This window comes from Panthera leo, chromosome B1, assembly GCF_018350215.1.
Source record: "Panthera leo isolate Ple1 chromosome B1, P.leo_Ple1_pat1.1, whole genome shotgun sequence".
Taxonomy (NCBI): domain Eukaryota; kingdom Metazoa; phylum Chordata; class Mammalia; order Carnivora; family Felidae; genus Panthera; species Panthera leo.
This window is the reverse complement of record NC_056682.1, coordinates 74,024,709-74,046,702: the sequence shown is the minus strand read 5'-3', so window position 1 is coordinate 74,046,702 and position 21,994 is coordinate 74,024,709. Positions and strand designations below refer to the sequence as shown.

At 37.6% G+C, this 21,994-nt stretch overlaps 1 protein-coding gene and 1 long non-coding RNA gene across 5 annotated transcripts in view; one reads left to right on the top strand and one right to left on the bottom strand.

The window, feature by feature from the left end:
- Positions 1-21,994, top strand: part of MND1 (meiotic nuclear divisions 1) — a 65,675-nt gene that overhangs the window by 22,810 nt on the left and 20,871 nt on the right. For all 3 annotated transcript variants that reach the window (XM_042935269.1, XM_042935270.1, XM_042935268.1), the window contains exon 5: positions 19,892-19,966. In XM_042935269.1, the coding sequence (XP_042791203.1) occupies positions 19,892-19,966 (75 nt within the window). The remainder of the gene's footprint in view (positions 1-19,891; positions 19,967-21,994) is intronic.
- The window catches only part of LOC122217782, a 93,001-nt gene continuing 75,417 nt past the window's right edge, over positions 4,411-21,994 (bottom strand). For both annotated transcript variants that reach the window (XR_006201675.1, XR_006201676.1), the window contains one exon: positions 4,411-4,529. This is a non-coding gene — a long non-coding RNA (uncharacterized LOC122217782). The remainder of the gene's footprint in view (positions 4,530-21,994) is intronic.

Sequence of the window (21,994 nt, the reverse complement as noted above, 5' to 3'; positions counted from 1 at the left end):
TGGATTGAAATCACAGCTTTGCTTCTTACTGGCTGTAGGATCTTGGAAAACTTTCTTTAGCTCTTTAAAGCCTCAGTTTCCCAGTTTGTAAAATAGAGAGTATACTTCAAAGGGTTGTGATACAGATTAAGTGATATATGTAAAGTCTGGCGTACTAGGTACTCAGTCTATGGTAGCCAACAAATTCAGCTAAATTACTACTCATCCAGGATATACTGTAAGTTTATTTGGTCAGTCAGAACAAATATTTGAGGGTCTACTACATGCAAAACATTTTACAAGATCCTGGAGGTAGTTTGTAGAAGTTAAGATTTGTTCCTTATAAGAAAGAACTTGTGGGATGCCTGGGTGGCTCAGTTGGTTAAGGTGTCTGACTTCGGCTTAGGTCATGATCTCACGGTCTGAGGGTTCAAGCCCCGCGTTGGGCTCTGTGCTGATAGCTCAGAGCCTGGAGCCTGCTTCGGATTCTGTGTCTCTCTCTGCCCCAACCCTGCTCTTGCTCTGTCTCTATCTCTCAAGAATAAATAGACATTTAAAAAAAAAGAGAAAAGAAAAAAAAAGAAAGGAGATGTAACCTGTGCTAAAGTTAAGAGTGAAAGTGTAATGGGGCGCCTGGGTGGCGCAGTCGGTTAAGCGTCCAACTTCAGCCAGGTCACGATCTCGCGGTCTGTGAGTTCGAGCCCCGCGTCGGGCTCTGGGCTGATGGCTCGGAGCCTGGAGCCTGTTTCCGATTCTGTGTCTCCCTCTCTCTCTGCCCCTCCCCCGTTCATGCTCTGTCTCTCTCTGTCCCAAAAATAAATAAAAAACGTTGAAAAAAAAATTAAAAAAAAAAAAAAAGAGTGAAAGTGTAATATGGGTAGTTTCATGAATGAGTGGTAAGATTAAAAATGCTGCAAGAGATGGTAGGGTTTATATAAAGATAGAAGGTACTTATTTAGTGTGACAGTGAACCAGATTCCAAATTCAAGGTTGTACTGAAGGATTAGTTTATTTGGCATATTGCCAAAGTGAGAGGTTAATTTCCTTTGAGTTTCTTGTTAAATGACTTCCAGATTAGACAGTGAGGAAACTCTAAATTTTCCTCTTTCCTCCCTCCCACTCTTTCTTTCTTTCTTTCTTTCTTTCTCTCATTCAATCATTGATTCATTCATTCTGTTCTGCTTTGGTTCTACCAGTGATTCCAATTATGTGCAGGAATGTATTCATCTCTTGAGAATGGACATTCTTGTGGTAGATCTGAAAATTAAATCAGGAAACACATTTTTTTCTCTCTTGCCTTTAGGTTATATATATTTATCATTATTAAAGACAGTCTAAAAGCCTCATGGTTATAATTTATGTTTTTCTTTAACATCTTCTAAGATGGCACATAAGCCATCAACTGTTTCGTGTTGCATTAACTGCTTTGACAGATATGACTATATGCCTGCTCTGTGCACACACTGTTCTAAGTTGTTTGGGCAGTATGAAAATAATAGAATGTGTGTTTCATGTTGAATAATTTACACTGTACTTGGTAAGGCAAGATAAATACCTTAAATAGTTAATTAACTTTTTGTGAAAAGACATAATCAACTTTTAGTTTATGTAAGAGTAGTGCCAAATACTATCTTTTCTATGGGTCCTAGTTGTTATATGAGTTTAGAGGATGTAAGATTTTTATAAATCCAACATACTTAAAGGAGACTTCTTAGAAATGATTATTTTGAGCTGCAGGTTAAGTAGATTTTGATGGATGGAGGGGAATCCCAAGGGGGACCAAGGGGACCACTGATCCTGATGTTGAAATGGCAGCCAAAATTCATTGAGCACTTAGCCAGGTACCATTTGAAGAGTTTGTCTTAGCCCATTCAGGCTGCTATAACAAAATAGTACAGACTAGGGAGCTTATAAACAACAGAAATTTGTTCTCACAGTTCTGGAAACTGCTCAGATAGGAGCACTCTTCTGGGTCACCGGCTTCTTATTGTATCCTCACATGGTTTAATTGCTTGGGCACTTTCTGGAGCCTCTTTGTATGGCACTAATCCTATTCTTGAGGGTTCCACCCACATGATGTGAGCACCTCCGAAAGGCCTTACCTACCTAAGGTTATCAGCATTACCTTTGGGGTTAGGATTTCAACATAGGAACTTTGGAGGGAGGACATAAAATTCTTACCATAGCTGAGCTTTTGCATACTTTGTATCGTTTGACTCTAAAACTACTGATTCAAAATGCACACTTTTAAATCTTTTCCCAAAAGGGATACCGTTTCCAAGATGCTTTTGTTTTTGTGTCCATGGCCCTATCTATCCTTCTAGGACTCCCCACTCTGACTTGAGTATTTCTTTTCTTTGCTGCCATAGCATCCTAAGTGCGTCTCCGGTCCACCACCCTGTGCTGCAGGTGTTAGTTTACTTGACCCTGTCACTTAGTCAGCCTGCGTCCTCAGGACTCAGCACAGTTCTTGGCATATGACAGGTGTTTGATGAGCGAGTGAGAATTAAAGGAAATGAAGGATATGAAAAGTTAGTTCTAATGAGACCATTCACTGATACAGAGGATTCCATTAGTGCTGCAACTAGTCTATGGAGCAGTTTTTAACTGATTTTTAAAATTAAGGGGTCAGAATTATGGAAATTATCCTTTTTATTTTTTTTAATTATTTTGCTCTGCTAAGATCTTCCATAGTTCTTCATCCAAGTTCTGATTTGCAACCCATTTATTTCTAGTGGAAGAGGTCTGGCAGACATGTTTTCTGGGAGTAGTTAAGCATTACATTGGGAAATCCACACTAAGCTGGATTTCGGACACAGCTGGATTTGGGAGGCACTACTAGATTCTCTTATGATAATTTAAAGATTTATTTTTTAAACTAGTTTTTAGAAATGAGTGTATAGAATTCTTTGTTGCCAAAACTGGGTGAATAAAGAGTCAGTTCGCTATTGGGCTGTGTGGACAACTTTGAAATGTTTGCAAATAAAAATAGGCATTATTTCTACATTATATTTCTATTATATTCATTCAGTTAAGTAAATGTTTAGTGAATGCTTGCTATGTCAGACATTATGACTGATGAGAGGGACATAATGATAAATTAGGCAGTTCCTGTCCCCAAGACCTCACAGTGTAGTGAGGACATGCATCACATACATCCACAAATCGTTGCAGGACGGTGTGATATGTGTTCTACCGAAGAAGATGGTAGTACAAAAAGGGGTGAAAGTTAGTTCTGCTGAGGATAGCCTTTGCAGTTAAGGAAGGAGACATTTAGGTTGGTTCTGGAAAGATGTATGGGAGCTCATAAGGCACTTGAGGGTGAAAGGCATAGTGGGTACAGAGACCAGGGTGGTAAAGAGTAGACTCCAGACCCAGATTCTTTAGATTCAAATCCAACTTCTTCCATTTACTAGAAATTTCTTTCGCCTCTCTTTTCTCATGTGCGCAATGTTTCTAGTAGTTTCTACTTCATAGGATAGTTGTAACAATTAAATATGTCATATATAACTGCTTACGACAATGACTCATACATAGAACTGCTTTAGCCTTTGTTATTTTTTGCAAAGACCAGGTGTGTATAGAACTACATAATGTGCATTCTGGCTTACATAGGAATGGTTTTGGCTGAAGAGTCTGGTCCTTAGCATTTATCCAGGGTGGCCTCACCCTAAAATATCAGTGTTGCTGCTTAGTCCTCTGCCTTGCAGCTGCATCTTCTACTCAGGTTGGTGCACCCTCTCTTTTTCTCAAGCATGGTACCCTCACTCCCAGCTAAGTCTCCCAGACCACTGTGGTCTGTAAGAATGAGGGGGAGCTGTTCCAGGCCCACTGTGCTCCAGATGACATAGGCTAGGGTGTTTCTTTGCACCTCTCGTGCTCTGATAGCTGTAGGTGGGCCAGGGTTATCAGAAATCCTCACTGTGTCTAACTTTCTTGCTTGCTTCCCAGACTCTCTTCCTCCTCTCCTATCTTTAATTTGCCATTTGGGAGGACAGAGCAGGACTGGTTTGGGCCAGTCCTGTAGTTTTCTGACTTAAAAACCTAGACTTTGAATTCTGAAAAAACAAAACAAAACAAAATCTCATGGTTCCTCTTTGCCACTATTGAAGTTTGTTCATGCTCTATTAGAGCATTTATCACACTCGTATTTGTACATCTTGCTTTCATATTAAGTATGTGTCTCAAACTAAGAGACTTTTTTTAATCTTCAACTTTCTTTCCCCATAACCTAACCCGATAAAAGTAGGTATTTAACCATTTGAACAAATGAGTGAATGAACACATACAACTGACCAGCTTCTAAACTGTGTTCTTACCAGCTTTAAAGGTTTCTAAGATGTTTGATAAAGATTACTTTTGTCTGCAAGTAATTGAATATCTGACTAATAGTGGCTTAAATGGAAGTTTATTTTTCTCACATACAGTCCAGAGCTAGGTGTCTCTTAATCTTGATCAGTGACTCAGTGGTATCATTGTTGGCATCTTTGTGATCGTCTGGGCTTTTCCATCATGGTCATGAGATGGTTGCCACAGCCCTTCTGTCTTATCTGAAGAATGAAGAGAGGAAAGAGAAGCTGATGGAATGACTGTCTCTCTTAGCAGGAAAACAGGAAAACAAAAGCTTTCCCAGAAGCTCTCCAACAGACTTAGGCTTTATTTTTTATAAGTTGAAGCAGTGTTTCACTGCCGCCTCTAGCTGTAGAGGAAACTGGGAGTGGTACTGGGTAAGGGAGGAAGGAGGTTGGAAGTGGACTAGATGAGTCAGTAAACCAACAGGGTTGGCCGCAGGCATAGGAATATAAACAGGACATTATTTTATGGGAGTATAAAGTTCTTTAACTGTAGCATAACTGATCAGATAGTAAAGTGTTCAGTGATAATGTAGTCCATTCTCTACGAATACCTGGGTTATACAGAAAACATTCTGCTTTATCTTTGATTCCCCCTCCCCCCTTAGGCTGCAGGAGTGATGCAGGGCTATAGTATTACAATCAACAAATAATATTTATGTTTTGATTTTTCCTTGAAATATGGGAATACTTGACCACTTTCTTTTTTGTTGCATAATCATTTTTTTTTTGCTAGTTTTGCTGTACAAATACATTTTCATTGGTACATGTTTATACTTCCATAAATATTGTCTACCTGAGGTTTTTCCACTTTTTTTAATGCCAGAGGTTCTTATTTATTTCAGTAATTTTGGGGTTTCTGCTGCATTGAAAGGTTCTTCTTGACCAAAGATACCATTGTATTTTTAATATGTGGTTTCAAAAGATTAACCTTAGCTAAGTATATGCTGTGTAGCTCAAAATATAGTTGGTTGTTTTTGTTTTTTTTTAAGATACCTCTTTTGAAATTGTTCTGGACATTGCTTATTAGTAATATGTTGACAAATTTAGCATATGATACCCAGAGAGGCAGGATTCTCATTGGAAAGCCAGGTTTTGATATCCATGTGACCTGGATTCAACTAGCAATATTGCCATTTACTACCTAGTCAAAATTACCTAATGTCTCTGAATCTAGCTTCTTAATCCATAACATAGCAATATTAAAGCCTCCGATGAGATCATGTGTGTACTTTGAGGCCTGGCTTGCTGGAGGCACTCAGTGATAGTACAGCAGTAGGTGACTATTTTTTCTATTTTTTTAAGTTGATTTTGAGGGGGAGAGAGAGCTAGTGAGCAGTGCGGGAGGAGCACAGAGAGAGAGCAAAGAGAGAGAGAGAGAGCAAAGAGAGAGGGAGATAGAATCTCAAACAGGCTCTGCACTGTGAGTACAGGGCTCGAACTCATGAAATGTGAGATCATGACCCAAGCTGAAATTGAGTTGGACACCTAATGCACTGAGCCACCCAAGTGCCCCGTGGGTGACTATTTTGACAGCAGAGAATACAGGGAGACTTTTTAGCTCATTGCATTTGTAGTTTGTTGCTCTTGTCATTGTTTTTAAATACATGAAGGAAGAAAAAGGAAAATGACAAAAGAAAATGTAATCACAAACATGGTTTGGAGTGGCATTACTTGCTGCTTTAGTTAGTATTGCCAACTTATATTCAGTTTGTTAAAATGTTAGTTTTTTAGACGTCAGGACAACTTTCTCTTTTGGTAAAATTTATATCTACCTCTTTATTGCCAAGGCCTTCTGCCCCTTTGTTAATGAGGAAAGAATAATTCCATTGTTTTCCTGTAGTAAGCCAGAAGATCACCACCTAATGGCATAATCACCTTGTAAACCTTAATAAATTGCTTAAGTAATGTCCCAAAATGGACTCCTTTTAGGAAGTAAAATCCTGAGTAGTCATATATTAAAATCAAGCTAATTTTTCGTAGTGGAAGTTCTTTCTGTCTTGTTTGTATTAAACATATATTCTTCATCTGATGTTCAGTAAGGGATAAAAGCCATTACTGGAAGTGTTAATAATTCCATTTTTGATTTATCATTTTTAGTGTCTCTTCCAGATAAGAAGAGACTTTGATTTTTGTGGCATTTGATTTTTTTTAAGCTCATGTTAAATCAAAAACGTAAATAGTTGTCAACTTTTTATTTCTTTCTCCTATTTAACAGGTTAAATTACAAAGCTACTTAATACGTGTAGTTCTTAAATAAAACTCCCAGTCTCTCAGAAGTTTTGATATTGCCTTCTGCTCGATGGGAAATTGAGAGCATCGGGTCTTAGCTTTCCTCACTGTCACACATGGAGATGTCCATTTTGTTGTTCCACGGCTCACATCCCTACTTTCTTCACCAAGGCCACCTGTGCTTGATCATACCCATGGCAAGTCTCTGTGCTCTCCTTTGGATTCCTCCTTACCAGCTTTCTCTTCCTTTCTGGGATTTTCCAATATCGGAATGTGAAATGTCCTCAGATACAGTGCTGAAAAAGCTTCATCACCCCAGAAGACTCATTTTCTGTCACTGTGATTCATCTGTTCATCTATCCAAGAAGTATTTATTGAGCTTCTGTTCTGGGCCAGCCACCGTTTTGGGTGCTGGGGACATGCGCCCATGAGCAAAACAAAGATTCCTGCCTCTGTAGAGCTCACTTTCTGGTAAAGGGAGACAGACCTCAAACAATAAACACGATTACTAAGCAGACTATGTATAGTATGAATAGGTGGTAGGTATATGAAAAATATTAAAAGTAGTTCTAGAATTGGGGGGTGGGGTGCAGATTTAAAATTGAGTGGTCATAGGAGACCTTACTGAGAAAGCACAATTGGAAGGAGAGGAGGGAGTTAACCTGTGAATATCTTGGGGAGGAACATCCAGAGAGAGAGAGAGAGAGAGAGAGACTATCCAGAGAAGACAGCCAGTGCAAAGACCTTAAGATCACAGCATAGCCAGTAAGTTTACAAAACATCAAAGAGGCCAGTGTGACTAGAGTAGAATGAATGAAAATGGACTAGTAGGAACTTGGGTCACAGAGTTCATGAAGGAGGATGGCCATCTGCACTGTTGTGAAGCTTTTACACTAAGTGAAATGGGGAGCCGTTCAGTCCATCAGCAAATCTTGTGCTCTTGCTATGTACAGTGATACCATGCTAACTATGCCCTTGTGAATTCATACTTTATTTCAGAAACTAGACCATAAATACATTGTATGTTAATTAACATGTTCAACAACAGAGAAATGAGCAAGCACCATCCTAGCACAGAAAGAGAGAAACTTAATTTGTTTCTTATGCCTGTTGCCTCAATTTTTTCTCCTGGATTTTGCTGCTTCTGGTGCCAGTACTTAATGCTTTCAGTGCCATTTTTCTGGCTTTTTCTCTTTTCATAACCTCTTTCTTCTACCAGTTCTGTTGAGGTTGACTGTCTTATAGAACTCTTTACTTTTGACAATTAAAATCTCTCTGGCTGTTCTACAGTAGTTCCCCCTTATCAGCAGTTCTGCTCTCTACAGTGTCTGGAGGCTGAGGATTCTCCTGATGTGTGGTCAGAAGGTCCTCAGTAGCCTAATGCTATGCCACAGTGTCTATGTCATTCACCTCACTTCATCTCATCACATAGGCATTTTTTCATCTCACATCACAAGAAGAAAGGTGAGTACAGTATAGTAAGGTATTTTGAGAGTAAGAGAGTCCTCATTCACATAACTTTTACTATAATACATTTTATAATTGTTTAAAAAAAATTTTTTTAATGTTCATTTGTTTGTGAGACAGAGACACAGCATGAGTGGGGGGGGGGGAGGCAGAAAGAGAGAGGGAGACACAGAATCCTAAGCAGGCTCCAGGCTCTGAGCTGTCAGCACAGAGCCCGATGCGGGGCTCGAACTCACGGACCGTGGGATCATGACCTGAGCTAAAGTCAGATGCTTAACTGACTGAGCCACCCAGGCACCTCTGTTATAATTGTTTTAGTTTATTATGGTTGTTAATCTCTTACTTTCATTTACTACTGTTTTCTTCTCTCTACTCTCATGTCCTTCAAGATTGATTCTAAAGAATGTTTTCTTCTCCATACTTACTCCCTTAGACAGCAGTTATAATCTGTGTAACTAATATCTGAGCTCTAGAAGAAACTTCATGTTCTTTACAGACTTGTATTTTTAACTGAATATGTCTAACAATATAACAAATGAAGATCATCCTGGGGTCTGTCACTTGCACAATTTTGGTATCTTCACATTGGAAGATTAACTCTGGTTCTGCTGTCTATGTAATCCATCACCAATTATTGTCCATTTTCTTTAGTTAAATATTTTTTGTATTTGCCCCATTTTCATTCCTGTACTAACCCTAGTCTGGTGTTTCCAAACTGTTATCAAGGCCCTGTTTTAGATTCATGACTCTATTATTTCACTCCTGTTCCATTTTTTTTTTTCATTTTTTCTTTCATTTTTTCAACCAGAAAGCTAAGTGAAAGCAATAGCTTGTCAAAATTGATGTGAAATAAGTACTGCTAACACAGTTGATATAAATCTAGGCTTTAAAATAGTACTCAGTCTCCTAAATTGTAAAGAAAGATTTGTTTATTCCTTTCACCCGAGTCTCACTTTTGAAGAACTACCATTTAAGACTACCATTCGTGAGACTTCAGCCTGTGTAGCCCCATCTTAAGTGTATATATGTTTTCTGTCAAGGTTTTGAAATAGGAAAAAATAACTCCAATTCAGGCAACCACTTTGACAAAGTAGGATCCCCAGGCTGGTCCCCAGCATTCTCTCCTCAGTCCCTCTCCCTTCTTGCTGTGCACGCTCCTCTTGGGAAATCTCATCTCCTATGGCTTCCATTGCCATCTACAGACCTTTGATTCCCCAGTTCGTATTTCCTGCCTGTACCTCTGCACTGAGCTCCACACTTGTGTTTTCAGCTACCTACTAAACATCTCTCTTTGATGGCAAGTCACATTCAGTAATTTACAGCTCAGTTCATTACCCAAACCTGCTTCTCTGTGTCTTTATAGACTCTGGAGCTACTATCCACTTAGGCACCCAAACCAGGTAGTTATCTTAGGGTTTTTTTCTTCCTTTCCTCCATATCCGGCTCATTCTAAACCTCAATTGATACCCCTCAGATCTCTCCTTTCTTCTCCAGACTCACTGCCACTGTTTAGGCTTAGACTTTCATTATCTCTGGCCCAGAATTTTGAATTATTGTCTTCACCAGTCTCCCTGTCTCCAGTCGTCACTTTCTCCTGTGTGCTATAGTAGTTATCTTTAATGTCTTTTGGATGCTTTCCCAGTCCTGAATAATAAAGTCCAGATTCCTCAGCCTGACTTTTAGGCTGTCTGTAATCTAGCTCCTGCCACTGGCCAGCCTAATAACCTGCTCTTAGCCTTTCGCTAACCATACAGACCAGTTATACCTAATTGTTTACAGCTTTCTAGTGCCACTCATTTTATATCTTGGTGTTTTTACATGCTGTGCCTTGTTGGCTCTTTTTACTAGTTGAACTAACAAACTACAGCCTGTCCATTAACCAGAGATATATATCCATTAAGACCCACTTTAAGACTCTTTTATTCTAAGTTTTTATCTTTCCTCCTCAGCAGTTTAGTACTTTTTTGTACTTTGACCATCTTATATATATATTCATTTTATGGAGTGAAGTCTTATGTGCCTTATTTCCATGGCAGATGTTCGAGGGCAGAGATATCTTAATGATGTTTTATCCCCAGTGTGGAATGGAGTTACTGAGGCATGTAGAGACATAATGAATGTTGTTGAATGAATGCATAAACCAATACACCTCTGCCTACTTTCAGCCCCAAGTATTGTGTTCTTGGTCTAGGAGCCTTCCTCCTTGGCCTGTAATTTTTATCTTCCATTCTACAACATATAGCAATAGAGATGATTTCCACTAGTCATGATTATAGGAATCTCAGGGAGGGGGGGAAGCGAAATTCAGTCTCAAATATCATATATATGAATGATGAAGCATGAATTTTAAACTCCATTGTTTGTTTTTATCACCACTTTACCTGAATTATAGTTTGCTGGACACTAGCTCAACATTACCCAAAGTAATTCTGTGGAACGAATATATAACAGGTGTAGGTTAAAAGGAGAGTTCTGTAATCAATGCCATTGGAAGATCCTGGGTTAATAAAGATAAGCTCATTTATTTGAGTTCTCAGAGCCTATAATATGCTATCATATACATTTTGAATCTTGCTTGCCCCATTTTCATGAGGGATTAATGTTCCATGGAACATACTTTGGGAAATGCCCAACTCTATGGGTTTGTTTGTTTGTTTGTTTGTTTTTGTTTTTTTGAACATGAGCCAGGGTATTTTCAACCACAAATAACAGAAAAGTAGATCCAAATTGGGTTAAATAATAGGGGTTTTTAAATAAGAAGTTTGGAGGTGGACTGTGTCAGAATTGGTTAATCTCCCTACAGGTTGATATCAGAGGTCTGGACTAACTTCTCTGCCATTTTTTGGCTTTCCCTTTTCGGATGCAAGTAGCTACTACAGCTACTATATGTTCCATGACACTGTTCAAAGCTGGAAGAAAGATGGATTTGTTTCTTGTACATCTCTTTTTATCCAGGAGGAAAATCCTGGAATGCTCCCTTTCCCAAGTGGGCTTTCCTTCATGTCTCATTGTCCAACTTTGAGTTACATGCTCATGCTGGAAGGGTAAGCCATCATAATTCATCCTCTGGGACTAAGAGGGAACTCATTTTCTCTGAGTGCATTACCACCCCAATGTTGGAGTTCTGTTTACAAAGAAAAGCTTTAGAGAGACAACTAACAGGGTCTGCAAAATTATATCTGTACTTCAAAGTCATGTCTTTTAAATTGAATGTTCTTATTCTCTTCATTGTCTCTGATAATCAAGAGTTTAAATATATGTTGAGATTGAGCAACTAAAATATTGGGAGTGGATGGGGAAGTATATAAATTAAGTATTTTTATTGTTAAATAATTTAAACTAATAAAAATTATAATAGGTAATATTACAGCTGTGAAACTTGCATGAGCTTATATCCATGATTCAGAGATTTTTCTTTTATGAGAGAGAGAGCGTGAGCTGGGGATGGGCAGAGGGAGAGATGGAGAGAATCTTAAGCAGGCTCCATGGTCATGTATGTGAGATCATGGCCTGAGCTGAAATCAGGAGTCAGACATTTAACTGACTGAGCCACCCAGGTGCCCCCAGAGATTTATTTTTGATAAGACTTTGAGATTTCTTTTTTATATTTATTTGTTTATATTTTCTTTCATAGTAGGTAGCTTTGGGCTAGGCTTCTAAACCTTTCTTCAGGAATTATTTTCCTGTGCTATTGGAGCTAGTTGGATATTTGAGAAGCCTCACTCTAGAGCTGTAGCATTCCCTGTACTCTGCTATACTTCATGTGAGTTACAGGTTTGTGACATCCATTCTTCATTCATAACTATTTTCTCCCCAAATCAACCAATATGGAAAACATTTATTCCACAAAAAACTGAGCCTACAATTTTGCTGTCATGCCACCAGGTGGTAGCAATGTCAGGATAGGAGAATTTATATATTGGTTTCCTGGCATAGCCCTAATTTCAATTTGTTTGGCCTGTTTTGCCTCAAAAACCATATCAATATTTTATACATTTTAATATTTATATATTTAAAATGTGTGTGGCTGCTTTACGTATTTAGAAGTTTTACAAAAAGAGCCCTGTTAGTTGTGTGCTTTTTTTTGTTTAAAGTATAGTTCTTACTTGACCAAAGGTATGGCTCGAACTTCCAGGTCTGTATTTCATCAGATTCAAATATAGGGCTTTGTTCAGGCTCCCTCGTATTTATATTTGTTTATAACTGTAAATTTCCTACACTACAACTCTTTGGAAAAATAAGTTTAGAATAGATACAAAACAACCTCAGTTTTAAGTTTCGTTAATTATTATGTTTTTAAAAGCTGTATGTATTTTACCTTTTCAATTATTTCTAACACGTAAACTTGCTACAAATCTTAGTTTGGTTGCCTGTTCTCAACTCTTGAGCTAGTTTACCATCTGAATGTGTTAGGTTGCCCTCTTTACTCTGCGAAAGCTATTTTGGCTATGGAAGAGAAGGCTTTAGGTTGCCTTTTTAATCCTTTGAAATCCAAGTTCTCATGAATCTTTCCATTGTAAGAAGCAGAAACAGAAAAAAAAATAATGGGCTTTATTTTCTTAAGATGGTAAAAGCCTCTATGCGCAGGTACTCTACAATTTCTCAATACTGTTGTCTCTTTATGACTTGTTCTTTGGCTTTATAAATTTATTTTTTTAAGTTTATTTATTTATTTAGAGAGAGCATGTGCATGAGTGGTGGGGGGTGGGAGGGCAAAAAGAAAGAGGGAGAAAGAGAATCCCAAGCAGGCTCTGCAGTGTGAGTGTAGATCCTGTTGTGGGGCTCCATCTCATGAACCTTGAAATCATGACCTGAGCTGAAATTAAGAGTCGGATGCTCAACAGACTGAGCCACCTAGGAGCCCCAGCTTTATAAATTTAATGTGGAGTTTATTATAACATGACCTCAATAGAAATTTAAAGCTTTAAATTTAACATCTGTTTAAATTAAATAGAAACTTGAGCTTAAATTCTTTAACTGATGCTACTTAGCAAGTAATTTATTGTATTTTAGATTGGTGGCTTCTAATGAAATTTAAATACTTAAACTGAATAACATATTGGATCAAAACATTTTAAATAGCATTTTAGCAACATTTTCATTAAAAATTTTAATAGTGGATGATCTTCATTATTGTAAGTGTTCAGAAATGGTAAGAGTAAAATGTGGGCATATTATTTCCCAGTGCTCTTAAAAGACAGTAGGAAAATCACCAATTCCTTATGTAAAAGTAATTTTGCTGATCTTAGCATCTATGTAGATCTATTGGCTGATTCTGTCAATTATCGTATAAAAGTAAGAAATTGGCCAGCCATCCTGGAGTTTGTTGGATATGAGTGTCCCCATGGGCTACTGTGAGCCATACTTAAAAATGAGAGAGCAAGAGCCCACTTGGAGCCATGTTAAATTCTGCCCCAGAGAGCACTGAGACCTAGCATAAAGTCTGTGAGGAATGAACCTCTGAAAAACCAGACTAGAAGGGAGTGGGGAGCCAAGCTGGGGAAGAGAGGTGGTGAGAGATGGAATATTGTGTAGCCTTCAGAGAATGTATCTTCTGCATCTTGGGGATTATAGTTGGGGGGACACAACAGGGAAGTCTGCAAAGAACCCAGGAGTGTAGCCATGCGAGGATTTAGTGTAAACATCTGTCAAGCCCAGAAAGCACTGAGACATCTTCACAACAGTACCTATGTATGCTGTTTTTCTGTCCCCTTTACCTATTTTCTCTCCCCTCCTCCAGGCCTTGGTAGAGGTGGGGGACAGGAAGCAGAAACTGCAGTTAGTGGACTGGAGGGAGAACAGAAACTCTCCAAGAAAGAGGACAATGTGCCTTTTTTAGCAAAGGACCCATTGGCAGCCATCTGTTGCTGAAAAGGGAAGTCTTATCTTTAAATCAAGTATTGATTATTTTGTTAAACATTTTAATTTCTGATCAGGGCTTTTGCTTTGCAACTTAAAATAATTGCAGATATTAACAGTCATCAAAGAAATCATGGGACTCCTATCTCTTCCAGTGGCAGAGAAGTACTTCCCACACCTAGCTGTTTTTAAAATGGCAGTTGGGGCAGGAATTAAAGTTGCATTTATGGGTTAAACCCATAGGTACAGTGCAAAATATGTATACATTATTTGTTAATACAAAAATATTAATAATAAAAATCTCATTTTTATACTTAATTCTAAGTTTCCCTTTGATTTAAAAAAAAATCACTTATTGAAGAAACAGGTCATTCCAGATAATTTTAGACTTAACCTGCTAAGTGGATTTTGGGTTTCCTTGTCAAGTAGAATTTCTTAACAGATTCCCTAACTAGGACATATTCTTGCCCACAGCACTGACAGACATAATAATTCCTACTTATTTTCACTATTCACTGGGGTCCTTTTACAAGGAAGAATGGTTGTTGGTAGACAGTAACCTCTGCTGCTTAGCCCTCATTTCAGAATTTATCATATTACAACCCAGTTCTCATGTCTGAAGAGCGTAATCTTCCATAACTTTGTTTGGAACCTGCTTCACTTCATCAGCTGGATTTTGCATGTTTTTGGCTTTCAACATATCTAAAGGACTCTTAATTGGATTCTGACTGTAGCCACAACTTCTGTTTTCACTACACCATAAGGCTTCTGTTGGACTTTCTTTATCTTCTATATCTCTCAACTACTTTTTAATGTTTTTTTATCACTTCATAGAAATTAAAAATAATTCTGCTTCAAATAGTTCATTTCCAAATTTTCTTGCTTTTTCCTTCTTGTAATTTCTTTACTCTTCTTTTTTTCCTTTTATTACTTAATCTTAGCGAACATACATACTCCTTATATTTCTAGTTGAAAGAACGCTTATCTCCTGTTTGTTGTGCATTGCTCTCTGACAGTTCATTTCTTCACATTGTAATTTTTGATTATTGTGATCTCGTCTTCAGCAGGTATATCGTGTGAGAGTTTGAGTTCTTTGGGTTTGTAGGCATGCACTTACTGAGTGGCTTCACTTTCCCTTTGTGTTGCTTTCTTAATGGGATTCTCACATTTTTCCAGTGTCCATTATTTAAGATTTCTGGTGCACTTGTCTCATTTCCAGGTTTTTCAGTGTGCTCCACAGGTTGGATTGCTGGAATATGACTTCCTTGTTAAATGGAGTATGAGTTTGCTATATTTTTACTAGCTTCACAGAGCATTGTCTTTTAATAAGCACTATCTATTGCATAAGGAAAAACAATTTAATACAAAAACACCCAGCATTCAGTGCTCACTACATGTGTTGAGTTATTTGTTACTATATTAATTTACCGAAAAGATTCAAGCCAATACTACTTTAACTGTGTATATAGTGGGCACTTCATGAAAGCTTATTGAATGAAGAGCCTTCCTGGCATATATTAATTTATTCTTCTCACTCCTGTTCTTGGAGACTTAGTTCTACAGCCCAATATAGAAGAATAAGAATGTTTTAAATCTGATACCTTCTAAAATTATCCAAATTCACAACATTCATTGCTAGCCAGCGGTATATGAAGTAGACTATTATTAAAGCTTTATCTGTTGTAAGAATTAAGATGGTAATGGCAGAAAACCCAAATTTACTTGGCATAAATGATAAAGGTGAAATTGGTTTAATGCCTCATTAAATTAAAAATTGTCAAAAGTAGGGCCTACTTCAGGTATCATTTAATTAAGATTGTGATTCTATTTCTCTGCATTTATCTTGGCTTTGCCTTTTGTGTGGTACCCATATCACTGAAGTCGGCTTTCTTCACTGTTGTAAGATGGCTGCCAGCAGTGGTTTGGGCTGTCTGCTTCCTTGTAGCCTTGTAGTTTAGGATCCAGAGGGCAGTAGAATGTTGTTTCTCAGAACCACTGAAATCACCTGTGGCAAAGAGCATTCCAGACAGTGATAGACTTAGGCTAGGGGTCACTGGCTATCCCTCAGTAACACCCAAATCTTTATTAAATCCTAACAAGAAATGGGCAAGACGTACATGAAGAAAACTACAAAAGTCTACTGAAAGACATGAAAGAACACTTTTTTTTAATGTTTATTTTTGGAGAGACACAGAGTGAGCGGGGGAGGGACAGAGAGAGAGGGAGAGAGAGAGAAAGAGAGAGAGAGAGAGAATGAATCCCAAGCAGGCTCTGTGCTGTCAGTGCAGAGCCTCATGTGGGGCTCGAACCCATGAACTGTGAGATCATGACCTGAGCTGAAACCAAGAGGATGCTTAACCTACTAAGCCACCCAGGTGCCCCTGTTTTAGTCTTTTAACAAAAATGTACTCATTTTAATTTCTTGAGAATATATATGGCTTATAATGGGGAAATAATTTTTTTAAATAATAGTGACATATGCTTATTATATACAAAGTTTAAAAATATGATCCACAGTACAGAGATAGCCATTTTTAAATTTTTGTGCATTTTCTTGCAGGGTTTTTTTTTTTTTTTTTTTTTGTCACGAATAGGCTCTCAAATGTATTGACAGTCGTTTCCAGCTTTTTAAAAACTCTGTTCTGTATTTTATAGTGTCATTAAAGATTCTTCCAAAACATTTCCTTTGGCTACATAATTGTGACACATTCATACCATGAAATACTGATTTAAAATTTCTCTATTGTTAAGGCAATTACATGGCTCCTGTCTTTATATATGTCTTTTCAGTGTTCTTAGTTTCCTTGTCACTGATGCCTAAATGAAATGTTGCCTTAAAAAGTAAATTTTAGGGGCGCCTGGGTGACTCAGTCGGTTAAGCGTCCGACTTCAGCTCAGGTCACGATCTCGAGGTTCATGAGTTTGAGCCCCGCATCGGGCTCTGGGCTGCTGGCTCAGAGCCTGGAGCCTACTTCTGATTCTGTGTCTCCCTCTCTCTCTGCCCCTCCTCCGTTCATGCTGTGTCTCTCTGTCTCAAAAATAAATAAACGTTAAAAAAAAAAAAAAAAAGTAAATTTTAAAGTTGTAGATACTCTGACAAGACTTTTTAGATATGTTAGATATTAAAGTAAATGATACTGCTCTTTTTTTTTTTTTAAAGAGAAACAAAAGACATAGAATCTATTTTTCCCATAATATACTGTATGTGAGTCTTGATAAAGCAGTAGACTGATCTGGTTTCTCTTGCTGTTACCTCTTTTCTGCATTCTCTGTTCCTTGACATTCTTTCCCACCTATGGAAATCTCTATGTTCCTTCCCTAATGCTTTAACATTGTTTTATTTCTTAAAAGGAGCAAATCAGAATTCCGATGCAGACAGCTTGAATCAATCTTTCCGTTCCTCTTATGAATAGGCAGTTCCTCCAAGCAGTGAACTACCCCTTTAGAAAACATTGGCATTATGTTTCTCGACCCTCAGTATCTGTATAGGTGGTCTGGAATGCATTAAAGAGAGGCATTGTGTCAGATCCTCAAATCTAAAGATGAATTCCTCTTCTTACTAATTATAAGTAGTATCTGTTGTTGTTGCTGTTGTTTGTTCTGAGTTGCTGGGTTTTAAAACATTTAATGAAAGTAGGAAATGGACTTGGTATAGTGTCTAGTTGGTTCTTGTTTTATTTATGGAAATGTATATAGAGTGCTCTTCAAAGGGATTTTATGGTGAATACCTTTCTGGAATGTAGAGTATCACTCATTTTTCTATTTTTGTAAATGTGGTCTTTTGTATTTCTTTTAGTGACAGAATTATTAAGATATTTTTGTTTCTAGTTCAGGTTACAATACTTAGCAGTAATTCATTTTTGCTGATGAACTAGATAATTCTCCCATATATAAATATCTCATGTATTTTAGCTGGGTTTGTTATTGTAACAAAACAGGTTTTTGTTCAGACCAGTAGTTCTCAAAAGTGTGGTGCCCCCAGACCGGAAGCGTCAGCATCACCCATCACCTGTGAGCACGTTAGAACTACGGATTATTAAGTTCTACTCCAGACCTACTATTCAGAAACTGCGTGGTGTAGCCCGGCAACCTGTGTTTTAACAAGCCCTTCAGGTGATTCTGATATATGCTCAAGTTTGTACCATTGGCTTAGATAGTATCTATACAGTGGCCAAAAATCCCTGCTCTTATTATTTGAAAGCCTGGGTTTGGTTTAATTCCAGGGTATGTGTTAAAAACTTTAGCAATATTGCTTCTGAGAGATGTGTAGGTGAAAAGCTGTTAGCAGGGGCGCCTCACAGGAGTTGCTTTCATTGTTTCTGGTAGTTGAGATTTTGAGAACAAGGGCCAGGAGTCCTTCCCTATTGAGCTGAACCAAGTTGCTTCAGTACTTCGGATAATTAGCAGATGCTTCTCATTTGAGCATGTCATTTAGGTTGTGCCTTCCCCCCTTACCAACGTACTTAAAATGACAAATCATGAAATCACATTTAAGACAGATATTATTTTCAGAGTTAAGGAATTCCTGAATTAGCTCTTTCAAATGCTTTTAAGTTATACATACTTACAAGCAGCCATACAATACCTGGAAGACACTTCATCAATGTAATTAAAATATATATCTACTAATTATTGGCTTATTTTTATGTAATTATTAACTATTTGGATAACATCTTCTTACCTGGTTTTTTAAAAAACATTTTTAATGGAAATATGTTAGGCTAATAGGCATATGTATTTTTTCACTGGAAGATTCTCTACTCCTGAATTTAAATGTCACATGCCTTTATTATTTCAGGGGAGTCCTGCAGGGTGGAATATTAATTTTAAACATGGCACTATTTTATAAATGGGAACCCTTGTTTTAAAGAACTAGATCTTGGGGCGCCTGGGTGGCTCAGTCGGTTAAGCCTCCAACTTCGGCTCAGGTCATGATCTCACGGTTCGTGAGTTTGAGCCCCTCGTCAGGCTCTGTGCTGACAGCTCAGAGCCTGCAGCCTGTTTCAGATTCTGTGTCTCCCTCTCTCTCTCTCTCTGACCCTCCCCCGTTTATGCTCTGTCTCTCTCTGTCTCAAAAATAAATAAACGTTAAAAAAAAATTTAAAAAAATAAATAACTAGATCTTGTTAAATCTAGGACTTTAAAGCATATTTTGTCTCCTAAATCTACAGATTTTTTTTTTTTTTTAAACCTCAGAAGATAATTACTCTCAGAAGAGGTATAGCTGGTTTGGTGGTGGTGTCTTCTTGGCAACACAGATGGATCTTGTTCGTGCTATGGATTAGAATCGGTGACAAGAGAGCCATTAAAGGAAAGCTGACAATGTTTCCTTTATGCATATTGAGAAATGGAAGATTTCCTAAAGCCAGGATAAAGCTACTAACTTTTGGAAGATACTGTTTGTGATTTTTAATCTATGACACATAAGTATTATTTACCCTGTACATATAACTAGGTCATAATACTACAAGTCTGTAAGAAATAGTCTAGAGTGTTTTATTTCACTTTAGGCAGAAATGAAATGAAATTTGAAGAAAGAAGTATATAAAACATTTTTTTGAATTTTCAAATTCTTGTCTTTTAATTTAAATTTGTGTTAGCTAACATAGTATAGTTTTGGTTTCAGGAGTAGAATTTAGTGATTCATCACTTAAAATTCTGTTCTTAACTGAATAATATACCTCAAGTTACTTGGCATGGAGTTGGAGGACCTGATAAATAAAGATTGCAGAAAAGACTGAAAGCATATTACTCATTTTTCTGATTGGATGAGAGGATATATTTTTCAGCGTTTTTAGTTTTTTGTTTTTTTTTTTCATTCTGCCCTAATGATTCATGGTAGTTTGCTTCAAATTAGAGAAGTTAATTCCCAATGTAGTTTTTGACTTACTTGTTACACTGACTTGGGCTGAAAACAAATCTCATCTTGACTTCTTGACTTATAAATTTCATGTTAAGCAAGTTCATCATTGGAAGCCATTTTTTTTCTTTTAATTCTCCAGTTATCTGAGGGAAACCAAAAGCATGCAAATCTACAGAAAAGCATTGAGAAAGCTAAAGTTGGCCGACATGAAACGGTAAGTTTGTGTCTGTAGATTCCTTAATAATGTCAATTCTAAATAGAAAAGTAAGAACATAGAGTTATCTATGAGGAGTATGCCATTCCTATCAGAAGAGAGGTGAGTACAGCAAAGGACATGGACATTGGACCTGGTAGGATTTACTAATTTTAAGTATAGATTTATTTTTTATTATTATATTATATATGGCAGCATAACATAGAAGCATAAATTCTGGGGCCAGGTGGCCTGGTATGAAAGTCTCCTAAATTTTCTGTTGTCAGTTTTCCCAGCTATAAAATAGGGATCAAAATCTACCTCTTTGGGTTATCCTGTGGCTTAAACTAGCTTATATTTGCAAAGCATTTAGAAGAGGGCCTGGCACAAGGTAAGCCCTTTATAAATGCTTATGTAAAATTTTCAGAGTCACGTTTTTAAGTCTTGGCATAGAACATATTGAAAACTATCAATATATTATCCTTGAGGCTTTGTAATATTTCTAAATTATTTAAATGAATACTGACACACAGTTTTATTTTAAAAAGTGTAATGTTCTCTAAAGTATTATGTTAGGGGTTTTTAAAAATCACTTTCTAGTTTCATCTTTATCTCAAGTATGGATTTATGACTTAAAAAACTATTAAAGATCAGCAGGCACCACTAAGCATTCCATCTAGGCCTCTGTTTGTATCACTTGATTGTGAAAGAGACTCAAAAACCTGTCACATTATGGGGCGCCTGGGTGCTCAGTCGGTTAGGTATCCGACTTCAGCTCAGGTCATGATCTCACAGTCTATGGGTTCAAGCCCCACGTCAGGCTTTGTGCTCACAGCTCGGAGCCTGGAGCCTGCTTTGGATTCTGTGTCTCCCTCTCTCTCTGCCCATCCTCGACTCGCACTCTCTCTGTCTCTCAAAAATAAACATTAAAAACTAAAAAAACCAAAACCCCGTCATGTTGTAGAAAAGAATATATCACAGGTTTACAGGGTCTTTTCACAATTATTTCACATACCTTCTTTTATGTGAATAGTCAGCAGTCACAGATAGGAATTGGAATTTGGTAATTTTTGAAAAATGTTCAAGGGAAGGTAAGTTCTGGCATAACCTGAAGCTTTTATATTTCTTTAATTGACAAAGCAATTACTATTTCTTTATTTGATCCTTTTTTTTTCTTTAACATTGGCAATAAATTATAGAAGCACCTTCAATTAATGGTGACATACCCATGCCCAAAAGTTGTCTGCTGCATGTTACCCGGCCCACGGATCTATTGCAGCTAGGAAAAAACCTAGTTGGTGCTTGCATCTATCAGAAGACTGTAGTAGTTTAGAAAGGCTCCTGAGAATGATGGACTCTTGTGTTAATCGTGAGAACACCAATCATGATTTTTTAGAAACACCTAGCTGCTGTTTACTAGGTATTATCCATGGTGATGCTGCTGCTGCTGACGATGATGATGATGAAGAGATAGCTAACATTTATAATCTGCTTACTGTGAGCCAGGCAAGTACTGTCCCAATGCATTTTATATTTATTGAATCCTGCCAACAGTGCAAGGATGTGGCCACTATTACTGTTTTTACTATTACTCCGTTTTTAATTTGAGCAACTAAAGACACAAAAAAGTGAAGTAACTTGGCAAAAATCTCAGTGCTAGTAACAGTCTGAGATGGCTACCAGTTCAGGGTGTCTGGAGAACTATCATTGCCTTCACAGATTCTTCCCCATTTTGCTGCTTGTCTCATTTCTCATGGAGCGTGTATAATTTGGGTGTGGGTGGCAAAGAATAATTATCTTATGTCATAGTTTTTTTTTTTTTTTTAATGTTTGTTTATTTTGAGAGAGAGAGCAAGGGAAGGGCAGAGAGAGAGGGAGAGAGAGAGAATCCCAAGCAGGCTCCGTGCTGCCAGCACAGAGCCCAGTGTGGGGCTTGTACTCATGAGATCATGAGTTGAACTTGTGAGATCATGATCTGAGCTAAAACCAAGAGTCAGAAGCTTAACTGACTTTGACACCCAGGTGCCCGTATTGTAGTTATTTTTAAAT